Source organism: Puccinia triticina, chromosome 5A, assembly GCF_026914185.1.
Source record: "Puccinia triticina chromosome 5A, complete sequence".
In the NCBI taxonomy this organism is placed as follows: domain Eukaryota; kingdom Fungi; phylum Basidiomycota; class Pucciniomycetes; order Pucciniales; family Pucciniaceae; genus Puccinia; species Puccinia triticina.
Window position 1 is genome coordinate 907470 of NC_070562.1, and position 19051 is coordinate 926520.

General features: G+C 50.9%; 2 protein-coding genes across 2 annotated transcripts; both read left to right on the forward strand.

Annotated features, from left to right (window-relative positions):
- Positions 1–13144: 13144 nt before the first annotated feature.
- On the forward strand, positions 13145–16642 carry PtA15_5A94 (uncharacterized protein; the record flags this gene model as incomplete). The annotated part of the gene is made up of 8 exons (XM_053169763.1): positions 13145–13241; positions 13303–13551; positions 13834–14270; positions 14340–14428; positions 14558–14624; positions 14685–15052; positions 15136–15475; positions 15623–16642. The coding sequence occupies 8 exons, from the start codon at positions 13145–13147 to the stop codon at positions 16640–16642; spliced, it is 2667 nt and encodes an 888-aa protein (XP_053020079.1).
- A 1876-nt stretch (positions 16643–18518) lies between these two features.
- On the forward strand, positions 18519–19051 carry PtA15_5A95 (uncharacterized protein; the record flags this gene model as incomplete). Its single annotated transcript, XM_053169764.1, has 2 exons — positions 18519–18528; positions 18585–19051. 2 exons carry the CDS (start codon positions 18519–18521, stop codon positions 19049–19051), a joined length of 477 nt encoding a protein of 158 aa, XP_053020080.1.

The window sequence follows — 19051 nt, forward strand, 5'->3', positions numbered from 1 at the left end:
TGATAACAGAAGGGCAGAGCTTGCAACTCCATCATACCCTTCACCATTCAGCAAAAGGGTTTTATTACCACTTTTGAGTCTTACACCAAGTAGAATCTTGCTGCGGTGAGAGTAACATGATTAGCAAGCTCCTTGTTGGGCATCTGGTCAAATTCTTTGTGTAAGGTCAGTTTAGAAGTGGTGTTTTCTTCTTGGGAAAGGTTGAGAGAAGCGAGGTTGCTATCATCCTTGTTGGTGGGTTCCATGGCTGGTTGATGTAGTTGTCCAAAGATGATGATGTTCTTTGAGGTTACATTATTCTTTCTTTTTGATGTGACACCAGGAAAAAGAAAATAGTCACTTGATGAAAAATGACATGATGCCAGCTCCAGCGGGCTATCCACCATCTACCCGCCATCTACCCACCATCTACACACATCTCCCCCCATTTACTTACCTTTAAGAATTTCCACAGGAGATCCTCAGTTTTTGCTGGGCACCAATAATCCTCATTTCTGGTCAGCTGATACTCAGCTTTGGCTCCCAGCTCATCCCAGCTCCTGCTCAGCTTTGGTGCCCAGCTCATGCTCAGCTTTGAACCAGTCCTGGCCCAGCTTATTCTCAGCTTGAGTCCATTCATGGCTCAGCTTAGAATCAGATTAGGACTATCATTGGCCCAGCCAATGCTCAGCTTTGGACCAGTATTGGCTCAGCTGAATTTCAGCTTTGGATCAATCTTGGCCCAGCCAATGCTCAGCTTCTGACTACTCCTGTAACAGCTGATGCTCATCTGTGTACCAGAATTGGCTCAGCTGATGCTCAGATGTGGACCAGCCTTGGCTCAGCTGATGCTCAGCTGTGGACCAGCTTTGGCTCAGCTGATGCTCAGATGTGGACCAGCCTTGGCTCAGACAATGCTCAGCTGTGGACCAGTCTTGCCTCAGAAAATGCTCAGACATGGACCAGCCTTGGCTCAGCTGATGCTCAGCTGTGGAACAGCTTTGGCTCAGGTAATAATCATTTTTTCAATAGTCTTAAAACATCTGATTCTCAGCTTTGGAGCAGCCTTGGCTCAGCCTAGGGATGAAAGTGGGTTGGGTCGACCCGGCGGGTACCCGGCCCGTGTTGGGTCTGGGGCCGGGTTTGGGTCGACCTTTGACTCAAAAACCAATTTTTGACCCGACCCGCCTCAGACCCGCCAGATTTTCGGGTCGGGTTTGGGCAGCCATTTTGGCTGTTGGGTCAACCCGCCGACCCGATTACAGACCCGCGAAGCTGGCAGGTACCCATGTAACAACCCGTGCCCTGTGCTCCCAGGCTACACCAATTGCGCGGCGCTCCCGCTGGGCCGCCAATCACTGGTTTGCCGGGGCTTCAGCACTGAAATTGACTCAGCAAAGACAATCCGGCAACCGGTACCATACGATTACAATCACAAATCACCATGCCCAAGACACGCTCCCAACAAGCACGCCCCCTCAAGCAAAAGAAGCATGTTCCCTCCTCAACTGAAGATGATACCGCGGCGACTAACGATGCTTCTTTTGATGAAGAAAACCAGCCACCTGAGACTGAATCTGGAGACAAAGATGACATTGCGGTCATTGATCAGCCCCGTGAAACTCAAGAAAAATCTATACCATTACCATTGACAAATGATTCCACCCCATTAATTGCTTCAGCTGGGAAAAAAAAACGACTCAAGTCCAAAAATCACGTAAAACGACAAGCGAGATATGGAACCATTTTAAACCGAGTGGGGAAGGTCGGTCATTAATTAATTTCAATTTTTTCCAATCTTACATCAATCAAAATGAGTCTAATTTTGATTTTGTTTGAATGTTGAGACAGGCGAAGACAAAAAAGGGCATTGTTGATACTGCCAAATGAAGTTGTCTGCCAAAAGCTCCTGTGGAACGAAACATCTTTGGAGACACCTTGAACGATGCAGCTCTTATCAAACACGAAGCAAGCAAACTACGCTGCAAGTTTCCAAGAATTCGACTCCGACCAACTGGGTGTTTTCTCAGCAGAAGTCCCGTGATATCCTAGCAAAGATGATTATTACCAACAAACAATCATTCAAGTCAGTTGAGAGTAAGCTCTTCAGGCAGTTCGTGGCGAGCTTACAACCTCAGTTCAAGATCTATAGTTGCATAACCGTCAAGAAAGACATCATTGAGATGTATCACTCAACAAAAGCAGATATCGCCCTTGAGATTGCCGAAGCCAATCAAATTGCCTTAACAACAGACCTCTGGACGACTTCAAACCAGATCCCCTTCATGGTGATCTCAGCCCACTTCCTCTCGTCCGACTGGACTCTCAAAAAGCGGCTCATCTCCTTCAAGGAACTTCCGCCTCCTCACACGGGATTAGTAATTGCTGAGCAGCTCTTCTCAGCGATCGTTGAATGGAAAGCCATCGATAAAGTCTCTTTTTTTACCGTCGATAACGCCGCGGCGAATGATGTTGCTGTTGCTCGAGTCAATCAATTACTCCAAGACAAAAGCCAATTCCCCCCAATGATTGAAGGGAAGTTCTTCCATGTGCGATGTGCTGCACACATCATCAACTTGATTGTTAAAGATGGTTTGCACAAACTTTCCTCTGCCATCAGCAAGATCCGAGACAGTGTCCGATATATCAGAAGTACCCCCTCACGAAAGCGACAATTTCAAGAGGCCCTTGAATTGATGAATGTTGGGAATCTAGCCCAGCCAATCCTTGATGTGCCGACGCGCTGGAACTTAACATTCCATATGCTCAATTCATATGTACCCTACCAAGAGGCGTTTGAGAATCTAGCCTTGCAAGATGCAAACTATAACAGCTGTCCTGATCCCAAAGACTGGGAGGAGATCTCGGCAATGAAGGATTTTTTTTCTATATTCAACACAGGTAGGTAGATAGATTCATTTTATCATTCCTATGAATTTGATATGATGTACTCATGTAACATGTTTAATCTCTCACTACCTCAGCAACATTGAAGCTGTGCATGACTCATTGTCCAACAGCCCACATGCTTTATATGAACATAATTAGGATTCAAAAGAAGCTCAAAGACACTCTTTCGTCGGGACGGACCGAACTTTCCGACCTAGTCAAACCTAACTTAACACAAGACCCTCTTCGGAGGGCCTGGTGCAGCCTGGCTGGTGCGGAGCGCCCCTTGCGAAGCGAGCCTCTGAAGGAGGGACTTGCGCCGTATACCCCCCTACCCGCCCTACTCTTTTTGGCATTTGGCAGGGCATTATTTTAGAAACACTATCAAATTTGATCCACTCAACCTTTTTTTTTCTTGTTCAGTGTGCCATGACTGCCTTCTTCTTCTCTACAAGCGTGCCAAAAATCAAGTGTCCCACTCACTTCAAAATAGGTCTTTTACCTTGTTTTCCATGGGCAATACATCCGCAGGCTGCTTATGTAATGTAAAGCCACCAGTCAGAGTACAGGGAGTGGTGCCATCAAACCTGAGCACTTTGAAAGTCTTATTATGACAGTAAAAAATGGTGAGAAGGTCCAAAAATAATGCTACATATCCTACAAGATGCAGGAGAAGGAAGGGGTCATTTGGCTCAGCGGAACCTTCATGCTATTCCTCAAAACTGAGGAGGTACAAGCAATTGAATGGAAAACAGCAAAAAAACAAGAAAGAGTAGGGCAAGCACTGGCACATAGTGTATAAGTCCCTCCTTTGGAGGGTCCCTGCGGGACGGCGTCCCCCCTCCACAAAGAGAGGGTCTTAGTTAAGTTAGAGTCAAACCGATGCAAGAGAAGTATAACAAATACTGGAAAAACTCTGAAGATTTGGCCGCGATTTTCCTTGTCTTTGACCCGCAATATAAACTATATCTTATTGAGTTTCTCCTGCTCGAAAACTGTGATTTGGACACGGACAAATGTGAAGTTCCAAAACAAATCAATGCCATAACAAAAAAACTATATGCCTTGTTTCAAGAGCTTGTTTCCAGCTTAAAACACAAATCACACACTACAACAGTCGCAGAAGGCTCTCAATCAAACAAAAATACTAGTGCGACTTTGAATTCTCAAAAAAAAATATTTGAAGACTTAGAGAAAAATCGATTCAAGGAGTACCTTGCCAGTAAAATGATGAAGAGCGTACCAACATTAACGGAAACTGCCGAACTCAATCTCTATTTGCAAGAAGATACAATCCCAGTCAATACTTCGTTGTTCGATATCCTTGATTGGTGGAAGATCAACTCAATCCGATTCCCAACCCTTTCAAAACTGGCCAGGTACTTCCTCATAGCTCCAATGACGTCGATCGCATCTGAGTCAGCGTTCTCAACTGGGGGAAGAGTGCTCAGCCCCTCTAGAAATCGACTGAATCCCAAAACACTTGAAGCCCTTGTCTGTGGGCAGGACTGGATTAGATCCAACAAGGGCCTCTCTTACCAACAGCACGAAGATTCTGAGCTTGAATCTGACTAACGTACTCGTGTATTGTATTTTTTTCATACTGCTTTATCTTCAATAAATGAAATCATTTTACATTGAATATAAAAAACAAAACTAAATAAATGAATGCAATCAAATTCTGGCTTCTATATCATCCCTAAATATGGGTTGACCCGGAACCTGACCCAAGACCCGCCCCGACCTGACCCGGACCCAAATGCTTCACAAACAGGGTTGGGTTTGGGCAGTGTTAACCAGAATCTGACCCGACCCGACCCAACCCGCACCAAATGTTGGGTCGGGTTCGGGCATTGTTTTCCGACCCGAACCCAACCCGGTTTCATCCCTAGCTCAGCCAATGCTCAGCTTTGGACCAGTATTGGCTCAGCTGATGCTCAGCTTTTGAAAATTCTTGGCCCAGCTGGTGTTAATCTTTGGAAAAGTCTTGTACAAGCTGATCCTCAGCTCTGCAAAAGCCTTTTCCAAGATGATGCTCATCTTTGGACCATTGTTGGCTAGGCTGATGCTCATATTTGGAATATTCTTGGTCCAGCTGATACTTGGCTTTGTATCAGGCATGGAATAGCCAATGCTCAGCTGTGGCCCAGGATCAGCCAATGCTCAGCTTTGGCCCAGGCACAGTCAATGCCTACTTCTTAGCTTTTGATGAGCATCAGCTGTTCCTGGGAAAAATTTAGGATCAGCTGAATGAGCCACATTGAGTGCTCTGGTGCAGTCCTGAAATCTCTACAAGTGCTGGTGGAGCAGACTTGGAGCAGCGCTGGGCCAGCTCTGAAGAAACCAAAGCTGCATCATGTCACTTGCCATCAAGTGACTATATTTTTTGCCTGGTGTGACTGATTCTTTTTTTCAGTGTCATTGTTTTTTTCTCCGTTTTGGGGGGCTCAGTATATATCATTGATCATGTACGCCTGATCAGGCTTAGTAGCTTGGATCATCTCCCAACACGGGCAGGTCTGTGCACTATGCAGTTACTAAATTAATTTGGAATTAAATGTAGTGATGTGCTTGACATCACTATTTTTTTTTTTATTCTGATTTTCAAAATATTTATTTTAGGCCCCGTTTGGCTGCCGCGTTATATGTCATAAATGGTTGAATTTATGACGCCGCGACCCAAAGTTTGCCCCCCTTTGCCACCAAAAATTGCAAGCCCCCGGGGGTTGCGCGTCATAAATTGAAAATTCAACCATTTATGAAGTATAACACGGCAGCCAAACAGGGCCTTAGAAATAAATGAGCTAGATACATGGAATATAAAATACACCAGGGAGGGATCTGTTGCACTCTCTAGAGAGTGCCAGACCATAATTTTGTCAGTTGCTTGGTATGATGTGAGTTCAATGTCAACTGACTTTGTTCAACTTTCTTCCCAATACAAGGGTAACTGTAGGTGAAGTTGTTGTGAAATGATATGTCACTCCATGTCAAACCATCATTATCTCTCTGTTGAATTTTTGTGTTTGGTTCATCATGTCACATGATCACAATTTTGTATGCAAGCTTCAATGCACAAAAGTTTTGCCAAGAATGTATCTATCCTTATGCTAAAATATTTCTTTAGCCAGGTGAAAGGAAATGTTTTGAGCTATGGAATGGTTTTTATTCAAAAAAAAAAAAAAAAAAAACAGCACCACATTGTGAAAAAGACTTAAATTATAGCAACTTCAGAGGATCAGCTAACCAGTGGATGAATCCTAGTGAGTGACGTATTTCTGCCATTATTTTTACGGACCTACTTTGCGCAGCAGCAAAAAACTCTTTGGGCACAGAATCAACCGTCCCCCAACGTCAGGCCCACTGTGCGCGCAAGCGGAGAAATACTTTGCACACAGTGACTTCCCCCCAAAGAAGGAGGGGATTTTTTCCCAAAATTTATTTGATGGATCAAAAGAGGGGGTCTTAACTGCCCTCTCCAAAAATATTGGATTTTTTGGAGTTGTCCTTGTCATGTAAAAAAAACATAATATTAATCCAAAAAAAGGCACCCTGCTAAGACTTCAGCGGTCGGGTACCCAGCCCCTTGAAAAGAAAGTTTGAGGGGCAGCAGCTCCGGGCCCGGCTATCCCCCAGCCGCCGTGCCAATGGCCGGCACAGGCCATCAAGCGGAGTTGCACACTCCCCCAATGACCTGCCAGAACATGTGTGCATGTGGCACAAATTGCCGGTCATTGAGGGGGTGTTCACTCCTCTCAATGACCGGGTCTGTGCTGGTCATCAAGAGGAGTACATACTTCCCTTGATGACTGGGTCTGTTCCGGTTATTGAGGGGAGTGTTCACTCCTCTCAATGACCAGAGCAATTGGGTCATTGAGGGGAGTATCTCAATGACCGGGCCTGTTCTGTTCATCAAGGGGAATGTTCACTCTTCTTGCCAACCGGATCAATTGGGTCATCAAGGGGAGTGTGTACTCCTCTCAATGACCGGAACGTCCCGGGCATTCTTGAGAGGAGTATGTACTCCTCTTGGTGACCTGGTTGCTCCGGTTGTTGAGAGGAGTGAACACTCCCCTTGATGACCAGAATGGACTTGGTCATTGAAGGAAGGATGTACTCCTATCAATGGAAGCCCTGTTCCAACCATTGAGAGGAGTACACACTCCCCTCGGTGACCCAATTTCTCCGGTTGATGAGAGGAGTGAACATTCCCCTCAATGACCGGAACAGACCCGGTCATCAAGGGAAGCATGTACTCCTCTCAATGACCCACACAAACCCGGTCATCAAGGGGAGTGAAGACCCCCTCAATGGACCCAGTCATTGAGGGAAGTATGTGGTCCACTTGATGACTGGGACAGAGTGGCCATTGAGGGGAGTACATAATCCCCTGCATGACCGGTAATTTGTGCCACATGCACACATGTGCTGGCCGGTAATTGGGGGAGTGTGCAACTCCACTTGATGGCCTGTGCCGGCCATCGGCACAGCGGCTGGGGGATAGCCGGCCCCAGAGCTTCTGCCCCTCAAAATTTCTTTTTGAGGGGCTGGGTACCCAACCGCTGAAGTCCTAGCGGGTGAAAAGTCCCCGGGGTGGGCTATTGGGGTAGCAGGTGCCTTTTTTTTGGATTAATATTATGATTTTTTTTGCATCACAATGATACCTCCAACACTCTGCTAATTTTAGGAGGGTATAATTAAGACTCCCTCTTTTGATTTATCCAAAAAAATCCCAAATAACCCTTTCCTTCTTTTGGGGGAGAACACTGTGTGCAAAGTAATTGCCAGCTTGCGCGCACAGCGGGCCTTGACATCAAGAGACGGGTGATTCTGTGTGCAAAGAGTTTTTTGCTGCTGCACAAAGTAGATCCGTATATTTATGGGCAAGGAGATTGTTTTTAAATCAAATTTATGTTCTTCAAAAACAGGGAAAAATTTAAGAAAAACTGTGTAACATGCAATTTGACTCCCAGCAATATGAAATGTGAAAAGACTGGATTTATATTTCTCTAACATTTTTACAAAGTGATGGAAAATTTAAGAATTTTAAATTCTGAAGTGTGAATAGCTTATCATTTGGGAATATGCACCTTGTGTAGTACAGGATGTCAGATTGTACAATTTTCATATCTTTACCCACAACTTACTGAAAAATGCAGGTTTCAGAGGCACAAAAAAATCAAGGCAAAGGAGGTTAGATTGGTGGATATCAACAGGCAGTTCAATGTCCCCTTGCTTCCAAAACCAGATGTAGAAACAATATGACAGCTTGTCTGAGAACTCCAAGGTGAAAATTCAATTCTTAAAACCTCACGCACATCTCAGCTTGGGTTATGTACGCCTCTTGTCTTTGAGATTTATTGTCTTCACACATTTGCCATATCTATTTCCTGTGTATTTCCTCCTGAACAGAGGATTCCTTAACCACAGGTGCCTTTTTTCCATGTGCATGGTGCAACAATGTGGTGTTGATTGCTCCTATCACATTTCACTTAAGTACATAGCACAGGATGTTATAGACTTTGGCACTGCAGACCTGCTGTATCCAGAAGACTCAATTATTTGCTGCGGAACAGCAGGAGTGGCAGGCACATGTGAGGAAAAGTGTTAAAGAAACTTTGTGTCCGGGGGTTTGAAGGTGGGCACAAGTGAACTATGGGCGCGCGGGGAAACTTGGATTGGTTTTGTATCCCCCTGTGTCCCCCGGGGCAACAGTGGGCCGCTATGCTAAACTACGCTATTTTAGCCCTAACATTTTGCGTAGCGGCAAAAAGCGCTGGCCTTTTTTGAATAGTGTTAGCGCGCTTTTAGCGCGCTTTTAGCGCCGCTACGCTGCGCTAATTTTCAGTGGTGCTAACAGCACGCCAATTTTTGTTTAGCGTTAGCGCTACACTACAGCCTCTACGCTGCGCTACGTTGCGCTAAGGCGCTTTTACCGAAAAAAAGGCATTATTTGCCTTAAAAAGCGCTTTAGCGCAGCGTAGCAAACGCTCTTTTGCTCCCTGTGTGCTTAGTGTTAGCGCCATTGCGCGAATCTGCACTAACGCTACGCTAAAAGCTAAAATAGCTTTGCACCCTGTGCGCGTAGCGTTAGCGCATATGCGCGCGATTGCGCTAACACTACGCTAAAAAATAGTGAATTTGCGCTGCGCTATGCTACGCTAACAGCTATGGTAGCGTAGCTGACCCACTGTTGCCTGGGGAGTGTCATTTTCTTATGTAGTGTCCACCTCCAGGCTTGGGCAAACGAGGGTGGACATTGGCAAGTTGCTGGTACATGTACTTGGACTTGATGAACAGTGTGTACTGTTCATCACACTAGGGAAGACCTAGCTGACTCCCAGTACATGCTGGCCATCAAGCTGGGCCTATCCAAGCCTTGTAGGCAGTATAAACTGCCCACCAAGATCAGATAGGTCCAGATCAATGACCAGCAGGTGCTGGTTGTTGGGCTAGGGCTTCTCTGGCTCAATGAAAAGCACAAACTGGTCATTGAGTCGGCAGAGGCCGCGCTTGGTGACCAAAATGCACTGGTCATCAGCACCCTGGCTCTTTGAGCTCAAACTCAAATCAAAATTATTCATCAAGCCAGGGAATCCCTTGCGCGATGACCAGCACATGCTGGTCATCTATCTGGGATTTTACAAGCTCAGTAGGCAGTAAATGCTGTACACCAAGCTTGTAAAAGCCCAGCTGAATGGCCAGTACATGCTGGCTGTTGAGCTGCAACTTTCCTAGCGCAATGTGCAGTTCATGCAGGCTCACCAGGCTGAGAAAAGCTTGGCTCGACCACCGGCATTATTTGCTTTTCATTTAGCTGAAAGTTTCACATGCCAGTGCCCTGTAATCAAGTGGATGGTGTCTCCACTTTATGGCCAGTACACACTGGTAATTGAGAGGAGAAACCCGCTCTTTGATGGCCTTACAAACTGGTCATTGAGCAGAGGATTTCTCTAATCAATGGCCAGTATACATGGTCATCAAGTGAAGCTCTCCACTCCATGAACAGTACACAGGCTCATCAAATGGATTGTGTCTTGACTTGATGGCATTCCAAATCACCATTGAGCAGAGGTTGTATCCACTCAATGCATGACCATACACCTGGTACTCAAGTGGAGGGTTTCTCCACTTGATTTTTCCAGTACACACTGGCAAGCGGCGGATCCCTACCAGCAATGGATTGGAGAACCCCAATATTTTTTGACTCAGCGTAACACACAAGATTGGATATGGAAAAGCTCAGTATAAACATACAGCTGACCAACAATTGAGCTACACATGAGGAAATGGATCACATATGGAAGACTTCCAGAGAGAAATTATGGTCTGGCACTCTCTAGAGAGTGCAACAAGTCCCTCCCTGGTGATATATGATAATTTTGTTAAGAAGAATGCCATTTTGGGAAAAATGGGTCCTGTAACTAGGAGAGGTTGAGAATTGAGGGAGTAGTGAGGAATATAACATTGAGTGTGGTTGATTATCTGGATCTCTCATGGGATAATCCCTTACAAGTCATTATAAGTCCCTCTGGCAAAGCCTCAGGCAGGGAGGGACTTGGTTAAGTTTGGAACTTGATGCAGTCCCTCTGAAAAGGTCGCACCCTCTGCAGGAGAGAATTGCCTGCAAGCGGTGAATGTTGGCACAGGAGGAATTTGATTTTTTGCCAACTGTCACCAGGGGGGGATGTGTTGCACTCTCTAGAGAGTGCCAAGACGTAATTTTGTATGCAATGGGGTCTGATGTGAGTCAAACGTCAACTTCAACTCTTTTTCACTTTCTTCCAAATACAAGGGTAACTGTAGGTCAATTTGTTTTGGAATGATCTTTAACTCAATTCCAACACATGAACATCTCTTGGCTGAAGTTTTGTGTTAGGTTCATCATGATAACAACTGTGGAATTGAGCTTCAATGCACACAAGTGTTTCCAAAAATGTACCTATCCGTATTCTAAAATACATCCGCTTCCAAGTGAGGGGGAATAATTTTCATTGTAGATCTTTTCAGTCAAAAAACCCATAACATCATACCATGCAACATAATTTTGAAATTTTGCAACTTTGGAGGATCATCCAACTGGCTGATGAATCCTTGCAGCATATTTCTTCCATGCAGATTCCCTATATTAAACTGGAAAGAAAGTGGTTTGCCATCAACTTTCTATTCTTCAAGTATCAATCAGTGTCAGAGCAAGGAAAACCTGTGTAACATGCAATTTTCCTCCCATGAATATGAAATGTGAAAATACTGGAGTCAATTTTACCTACCATTTTTTCCAAGGGATGAACCAGAAAACAATGTTTTATAATTGAGAATTCTGAAAAGTTGTCAATTTGGGAATATACACCTTGCCTACTACATGACTACACACTGTACAATTTTTGTAAATTGAAATACAATTGACTGAAAAATGCATGGTCTATAGGCCTAAACAAAGCTTCTCAAGGGAAAAATGGTAGATTGTTGGATATTCACAAGCATATCAATATTCCCTTGCTCCTGGAACCAGCTGGAGAAATAATTCAAAATCTGGTCTGAGAAATCCAAGGTGAGTGGTGAATTATTGAATGCCCACACAAATCCCAATGTTGGCAACACATTTTTTCTTGTAAATTTATCATCTTTAGATGTTATACCCAGCCATTGTACGTGAATCTCCTCCTATCTACGGCCTTTGTTTTGATTTGCATGGTTCAAAAAAATGTCTCTGATTGCTCTCATCACATGGTACTTATGTAGCACCACCTGTTAGTTAATACTTCTGCACTGCAGACCTGCTTTATCCAGAAGACTCAAAATAAATGGCCTTCAGAAAGCAGGATTTGCCCAAATATGTGAGAAAAATAAGTAAAAGTCTGGTGGTTTGAAGGTTGGTACCAGTGAGCTATGGGCATGGGGGTAAACTTGGATTGGCTCAGAATCCCCCTTTTTTTACTGGGGAGGGGTTTTTATTTTGTAATTCACACCCTCATGTTTGGGCAAACATCAGGGTGGACATTTACCCATGTACCCAAAATTGATGACCAGTGTGTGTTTTTCATTGCTCTGGGAAAGTCCCAGCTCAATGTCCACCACATGCTGGCCATCCAACTGGGCTTTTCCGAGCTTGGTGAACAGTATTTACTGCCTGCCAAGCTCAGAAAGGCCTGCGCGATGTGCCGCATGTGCTGGTGCTTCCCCAACTTGGGGAACCCTGTAATTTGTCCACCACAATGTTTGGCCAAACATTGTGGTGGACAAGTGCAGTGGACATCAACCTGCTGCCTCCCCAAGCTCAAATCCAATGACCAGCACCTACTGGCCATCACATGGGTGAATTCTGAGCCCAATGACCAACAGATACTGGTCATCAAGCCAGCTTTCCCAAGCTTGTTAGGCAATATATACTGTACTCCACCCAGCTCACAAAAGTGCAGCTGGATGATCAGCATTCCCTGGCAGTTGAGATAGGAATTCCCCAGTGCGATGTACAGTACTTGATGTTTCATTAATCTGGAGAAGGCCCTCATAAATGAACAAGATTTACTATTCATCAAGCTGAACTTTTAACAGCACATCTGTGATTAAGTGGAGGATGTCTTCACTCAATGACTGATATAAAACAGTAATTGAGAAAAGAATTCCTCCTATGAGCGGAGATACAAACTGGACATTGAGTGGAGGATGTCTCCACTCAATGGCAGGTGGTCAAAAAAAAAATGTAGGATTTCTATGTGGAGACGTGGCTCGGGGACTCGGTGAGATATGGGTAATGGTGATGATCTATGCAGATGATGTGGCTCCAGCAGAGGAGACTATGTCTCCTCCGCAGCTGAGAAGACTGTGACCCAAGTCACAACATTCTACACTCCATGGCTCATGGAGTGGAGTATTTTTCCATTTGATGTCTATACAAACCAGTAATATTGGAGTGGAGGTATTCTCCACTTTATGGACATCAAGTGTAGGGTTTCTCCACTTGATGGCTAGTGCACACTGGTTGTTGGAGACCACCTGTGTGTACCAGACAATGAGATCACCCGAGAAAACAAGATGGGATAAAGGTCAGAGCAGCATGAGTTGAGTACATATGAACACATCAACAACTCTCCACTCATATCTGGCAGACTTGTTGAATGTTCAAGCTAATCTGTGTTGAGTGCAGTTCTTGGGCTATGGTGGTTGCTCCTGGGTTGTTGGCTGGGCCTGGGCCCCTGGGACTGGGTGGCCCGAGCCCGGGCGCTGGCCCCTATAAACGGATCGTCCATCTCCCCGCTCGCCTCAGAACTCGACGATGGATGGCTTCGTTCGGCTGACGCAGGCGTGTGTTGCGGGCGGGGTCGATCCGGCGGGCTGGCTGGCCGAGAGCAGGGGCATGGTGATCAGCAGCAGTGAGTGTATATCCCACCCACAACCGACACACCCAGAAAAAACACTGACCTGACCACCCAGCCGGCCTCCTCCAGCTGATCCTCGCCACCCGGCCGCCCTCGGCCCGCCTGCTCGCATACTACCAGGCCGCAATCGCCGCCGCCGCCATCGACCCCGCCGAGGCCGCCAGCCAGCTCATCCACGCCAGCCAGCCCCTCCGAGCCGCCCTCGCCCGGCCCCTGCGCACCGCCACGCTCATCCCCGCCGGGCCAGAGCACGCCAGCCAGCTGCTCGCCACCCTCCTCCAGCTCACCGCCACCCCCGACACCCGCCCACTCGCCGAACAGCTGCTCACCGCACTCGCACCAACCATCCTCAGCCACCCCCCCAGCCACCTCGCCACCCCAAACATCCACCAACTCACCGCCATCCTCGACTCCACCCACCACCACCACCACCACCACCACCACCACCACCATCTCCACGCCATCCTCCGCCACCTCGCTCCCGCCACCGCCGAACAACGCACCACCCACAACAACAACCACCACCACCACCACCCAACCACCCCCAGCGCACTCATCGCCTACATCCTCCTCACCCCCGGCGCAGCCGCACCCCCCAACACCCTCGTCCCCACATCCATCGCCGCATACGCACATGCAAACCCCCGTTCCCCCGTCCGAGACATCCTCCACGCCGCCCTCAGCCTCCCCGCCACCTGCGACCCCAGCAACCCCCACGAAGACGCCGACAGACGCGTCTGGACCGCCCTCCTCGCCGGCGGCCGCCTCCCCGAGCTCATCCGCACCGCCCTCCCCACCCACCCAGAACTCTGCCCCGCCGACCTCCTCGGCCTCCAACAGTCCCTCAACCACCCCCGCCTCTGGCCCGCCCTCCACGCCGCCCTCGTCGCCAACCGCCTCGCCGAAGCCCTTCCCGATCCCTCCCCCGCCGGGCACCTCGACCTCGGGCTCCAGCCGCTGCTCGACGCGCTCGGCAAGGACATCCAGACCCCGCCCGCAGCCCTGGCACGCCTCCTCCACCAGGTCCGCCGCTCCCCCTCCCCCAAACAAAAGAACACACACCTTTTTTTGCTGACGAGCTTTCTGTTCCAGACGCTCGAGACCGCCGCCGCCACCTTCGACCTGGCCACCTGCATGGCCCTGACCACCGCGCTGAGCACGCTCGGCGGCCTGGGCGTCCTGTTCCTCTGGCTCGAGCCGCGCGCCCTGCTCGCGCCCGTCCGCGGCCTCCTCGACCACTGGCTCGCCCGCCGCGCCTCCTCCGCCCAGGGCCCCCCGCCCCCCGCGCCCGACCACGACGAGGCCGGCAGCGGCAGCGAGTTCGAGAGCTTCGGCGCCCTCCTCGGCTGGCTGCAGGGCGTCGTGGGCAGGTTCAACGTATGCCCCTCTCTCTCCTTCTTCTTGTTTCTGCATCGCTAAAACACCCCATCCGCACAGTTGATGGATGATCTCGAGTACCATCTGGACACCCAGACCGGCTTCACGCTGCACTACATCACCAGCCCGTCGACGGCCTACGCGACCAGCGAGCTCCCGGCGACGCACGAGAGCGTGATGCGGGTGTGGATCGAGGCGCTGTACGGCTCCTCGGGGATCCCCGACGCCCTGCTCGGCTCGACCGACCCGCGCATCTTCTTCGCGACCGCGGCGACGATCGTCAAGCAGTCCTTCGACGCCCTCGCCGTCGGCCGGATCGATCTCCAGACCTTCAGGGACGGGCTCAGCTACTTCGAACACAAGCTGCTCATCGGCGGCGCCGCCGTCGGCGTCGTCGGCTGGATCCTCGACGAGCTCACTCGGCTCGGGTATGTCCATCCCGAGCCCTCTGCCTTTCGCCACTCATCACTGACACACAACCCCCCCCCCCCCCCTCCCAAACCAAACTCAGCCCGTTTTCCCCCACCGACTATCCGACGGCCCTTCTCGAGATCCTGCAAGCGATCCTGCTCTCGGACGCGATCAGTCCGACGGCGCTGCGGCTCGTGGGCGCGCGCTCGCTGGGCGTGATCCGGGCGTACGACGGGCGCGTTTCGTCGCCCGTGGCCGTTCTTCTTCCGCCGGACGACGCGGGTCTGGGCCGCCGGGTGCAGCTGGACGTGGCGGGGCTCGAGCAGCGGTTGACGGAGCTCCCGGCGAGCGAGATGGAGGACCCTGCGGGCTTCCTGGCGCACGACTTCGGGCCCGGCACGGACTGGCCGACGGCGCTGACGATGGCGGTCCACCGGGCCGTCGACGGCGGGCCGGGCCAGACGGGCGCACTCTGGAGCCTGCTGCCGCCCCTCCGCGCCGCCCTGGCCCCCGCCGAGCTCGTCCGGACCACCCTCGCCGCCGCCGCCGCCGCCGCCGAGACCGGCGCCGAGTACCTTCCCGCCCAGCCTCACTCGCACGGCCGGCCGACGGTCCGGGTGCAGAAAGCCTGGGACGCCGCCCGCTACCATCGCGTCCATCGCGCCGTATCCGTCGCCGTCGACGTGCTCACATGGCCCGCCCCGCCCGCCAGGGGACCCGCCCCGCTCCCTGTGGCCCTGCTCGACCAGCTCTTCGGACGCTGGGGCGACCGGCTCGCCGCCCCGGCCGGCACCCTCGAAGACGCGCTCGTCGAGCGAGACATCGTGCTGGCGTGTCTGGCCCGTCTGGACGCCTGGGCCTCCAGCCATCCCTCCCCGCCCGCCTCGGAGGATGAGCCCGGGAACCCCGTCGCCCCTATCGACGCCGCCCGCTTCCGCGAGATGTGTGTCACCTCGCTGCGCGCCCAGAAGCTAGGCCCCGCGCCGCCCCGGCCGAGACGAGGTGCGCGTGATGGTCTCGGGGGAGCCTGTGACGGGACGGCGGTGGCCAAGGAGGAGGGCCCGCGGCGGGAGTCAAGGCCGGGCCTGTCCGTCGGGGACGGCGTGATTGGGCAGGCGGACGGTGAGGCCGAGGCCGAGGGCCGGGTCCCGGAGGGAAGAGAAGAACCGGGGGCGGCGGGACTGTTCGACACCGAGGCCCCTTCCGGACGACGCGACGAAGAGATGCCGCCGGAGACCGACGACGGGCAGGGAGCGGCCTCGGATACGGTGGGCCGGCCGGACGACCCCGCGACCACGCGGGAAGAAGCGGCGGAGATCGGGGCGGCCGCGGCGATGGACGTCGACTGCGAGCCGTGTCCTGCTCCCGCTGCTCCGGCAAAGAAGGTCCACTTCCTCGCCGACCGATCCCCAGCCGCCGCCGCGCACCCGGCAGGGCACGGCGGCCGCAAGCGGCGCAAGACGGCCGCCGGGCTCGACTGGATCTGCGCCGGCCTCGCCTTCGCGCCCCTCCGCCATCCGCCGCCCGTCGACGGCGCCCTCTCGTTCCTCGATGTCCTCGAGCGGGCTGACGAGCGGTTCGTGCTTGTTGGGCTGCGCGACGGCTGACCGCGGCTCTCCCCCCCCATCCTCTCTCTCTCTTTTGCGTTTTGTCTTGCGTCTTGCGTCCCTTTGGGTCCGTGCTCCCGAGCGCCCGGGCGTCGTATTGTTGTGGGCGGCCGACGGGCAGCCCGGGTCGTGTCTTCCAGAACAAAGTGTTTGTGTATGCCTGGTGCCGTCCAGGTCTGTTTTTGCCCACACACACACTATCCCGCTGAGGCCCTCGTTGCGAGCTGCATAAATGATAAAAGACCACACATGAGCAAGCATCAAACTTAACACAAGTCCCAGGCTCCGTTGCGGGCTGTGCAGCATTTGGCTGGTCGCGAAGCGACCCCGACCGGAGGGAGGGACTTGCATACTAAAACACCTTTCTGGCGTGAGCCAGATCCAAGGTTTGGCTGGGAGCGGACTTGTTTGCGTCACCACGCCTTCACTACTCTCTAGTTTCTTTCTACGTTGGAGTACATAATACATCTATATATCCTTGATTTTTTCGTATTTTTTTTACTACAACATTTGCATTGCATTAAGGGGAAAAAAATTATTGAAGTTTGTGATGTTGAACTCGGCTTCTCGAGGCTCACATCACAAGGACCGTGCGCACTCGCACTAGAAGGATATTTATGCTTAAGGGGGACATCAGTCATAAAGCTACCAAGTAGCTCACATCACTCGGTAACTTTGTCGGCAATTTGACTCTTGCCCACTCCCGTTCCGGCGAGGACAACAGTGTCGCGACGGTGAATCAGATCGATGACCGAGTCCAGTTGGACCTGCTTTGGAGCCTGGGGGCCTTAAACCGCTGCCAAGTGGTTCTTCAACATTTGTCTCTGCTTTTCTTGTTTCATCTCGATAATCTTCTTATTTAAGCTAACTTCTCCTTGTTTTGTCTTGAGTACTTGCCCAGATCCTCCCAATGACGACTCCCGGGTGTGATCTTCCAATCCCTCTTCGAAGGGCATGGGGTCTTCCGTGATGACATTTGGCTGCAACGATTGGAGCATCTCTGGGTGATCATTCTCTCCAGAAGGTGGCGGGGATGTATCATTCATTTGTATGTCTGCCATCGTGATCTTGCGGCTAGATACGAGTGTTTGACTTATTGACGTAGTTCTTCCAATCAATGTTTTACCGACTTGGACTTGCCAATCTATGTACTGTTGTTGTTTATTGAGTTGTTCGGTAACTCATTACTTTTTCATTAAGTATCCTTAAAATTACGATATAATGTGATGTTCTTCATTATTTCATCTTGCGCTTAATTAAATGGGATGGAAATTAAAATTTTCTTGTCCTCAAGGTTCAAAAATGATGGGGTGGAAATGCAACGATAAAAAAAATGTGGAAAAATCAAGAGGATGGTGGACTATCAGAAAAACAAAACAAGAAATAATGACAATGAGTGGTGTAGAAGCCAGAGGAGGAAGTCTGATAAATGGCTTCAATATAACGTCTGGCTCACGCGAACTTGGTGCGCTAATCCATAAGCCTGCCTCTCTGGTGAGACTGGGCTGCCGCCCAGACCCGCTCACCACGAGTGTTGGCTTAGTTAAGCTCGAGCGAGCATAAGACCACATCAACAATGGAAAGACAAAAAATCATCGCCGGGGGGATGGATGAGTGAAAAAGAAGGGCCTCATCGGGAATTGAACCCGAGACCTCTCCCATAATTGCGTTCCTGAAGAACACCCAAAGGGAGAATCATACGACTAGACCATAAGGCCGATGGCGTGACTGTTCGGATTAAAGCTTATATACACATTACGCGGAATTATGTCGGTTACACCATGTTAGCAGACAAAACTGATGGGATGGTGGATATTGCAATTGAGTTGGTAATGCTTGTCGCGGCGAGAGCTGGCGGGTCCGGCGCGGAATACCCATGTCGTGGGGTAGACAGGATGCGGAGGGGTCTGGGCGACGCGGGGGGAGTGCTCCGGCCGTCCAGGCTGTGGCCAAGCCCCGGCCTGGGCTGAAGGATGGGTGTCGACGCTGGGTGATGATGATGGTCTGGCTGTCCACGTGCACGGCCGAGCTGCAAGGTTCTCGCGCCTGCCGATCCAGATGATCGCCCGCGCGTGCGGTCGGCCCAACAACACAAGAAGGGGCACAGGGGCGCCGCCAGCAGAACATGCACGCGGATCCGTCTGGGAGTCAGGGGCCCTCCTGCCCACACACGCTCTCGAGGGCGCTCATGTGCCCCAGAGAAAGCCTGTCGCGTCGGCCACGGCTTTCCCGCGCGGCGGCTGCGGAGGACCCCGTGAGCCTTCCAGGCCAGCCGCACACATCGCGGAGGCTTCTGCGCGACGGGCCAGGCGCCCGTCGTCTTTGCTGCTCATCGCCCTCGGCTATGCGGGCACACCGGCCAGCCTGCAGCTCCGGCGCGACGGTCCTGCATCCCTGCTCATGCTCTAG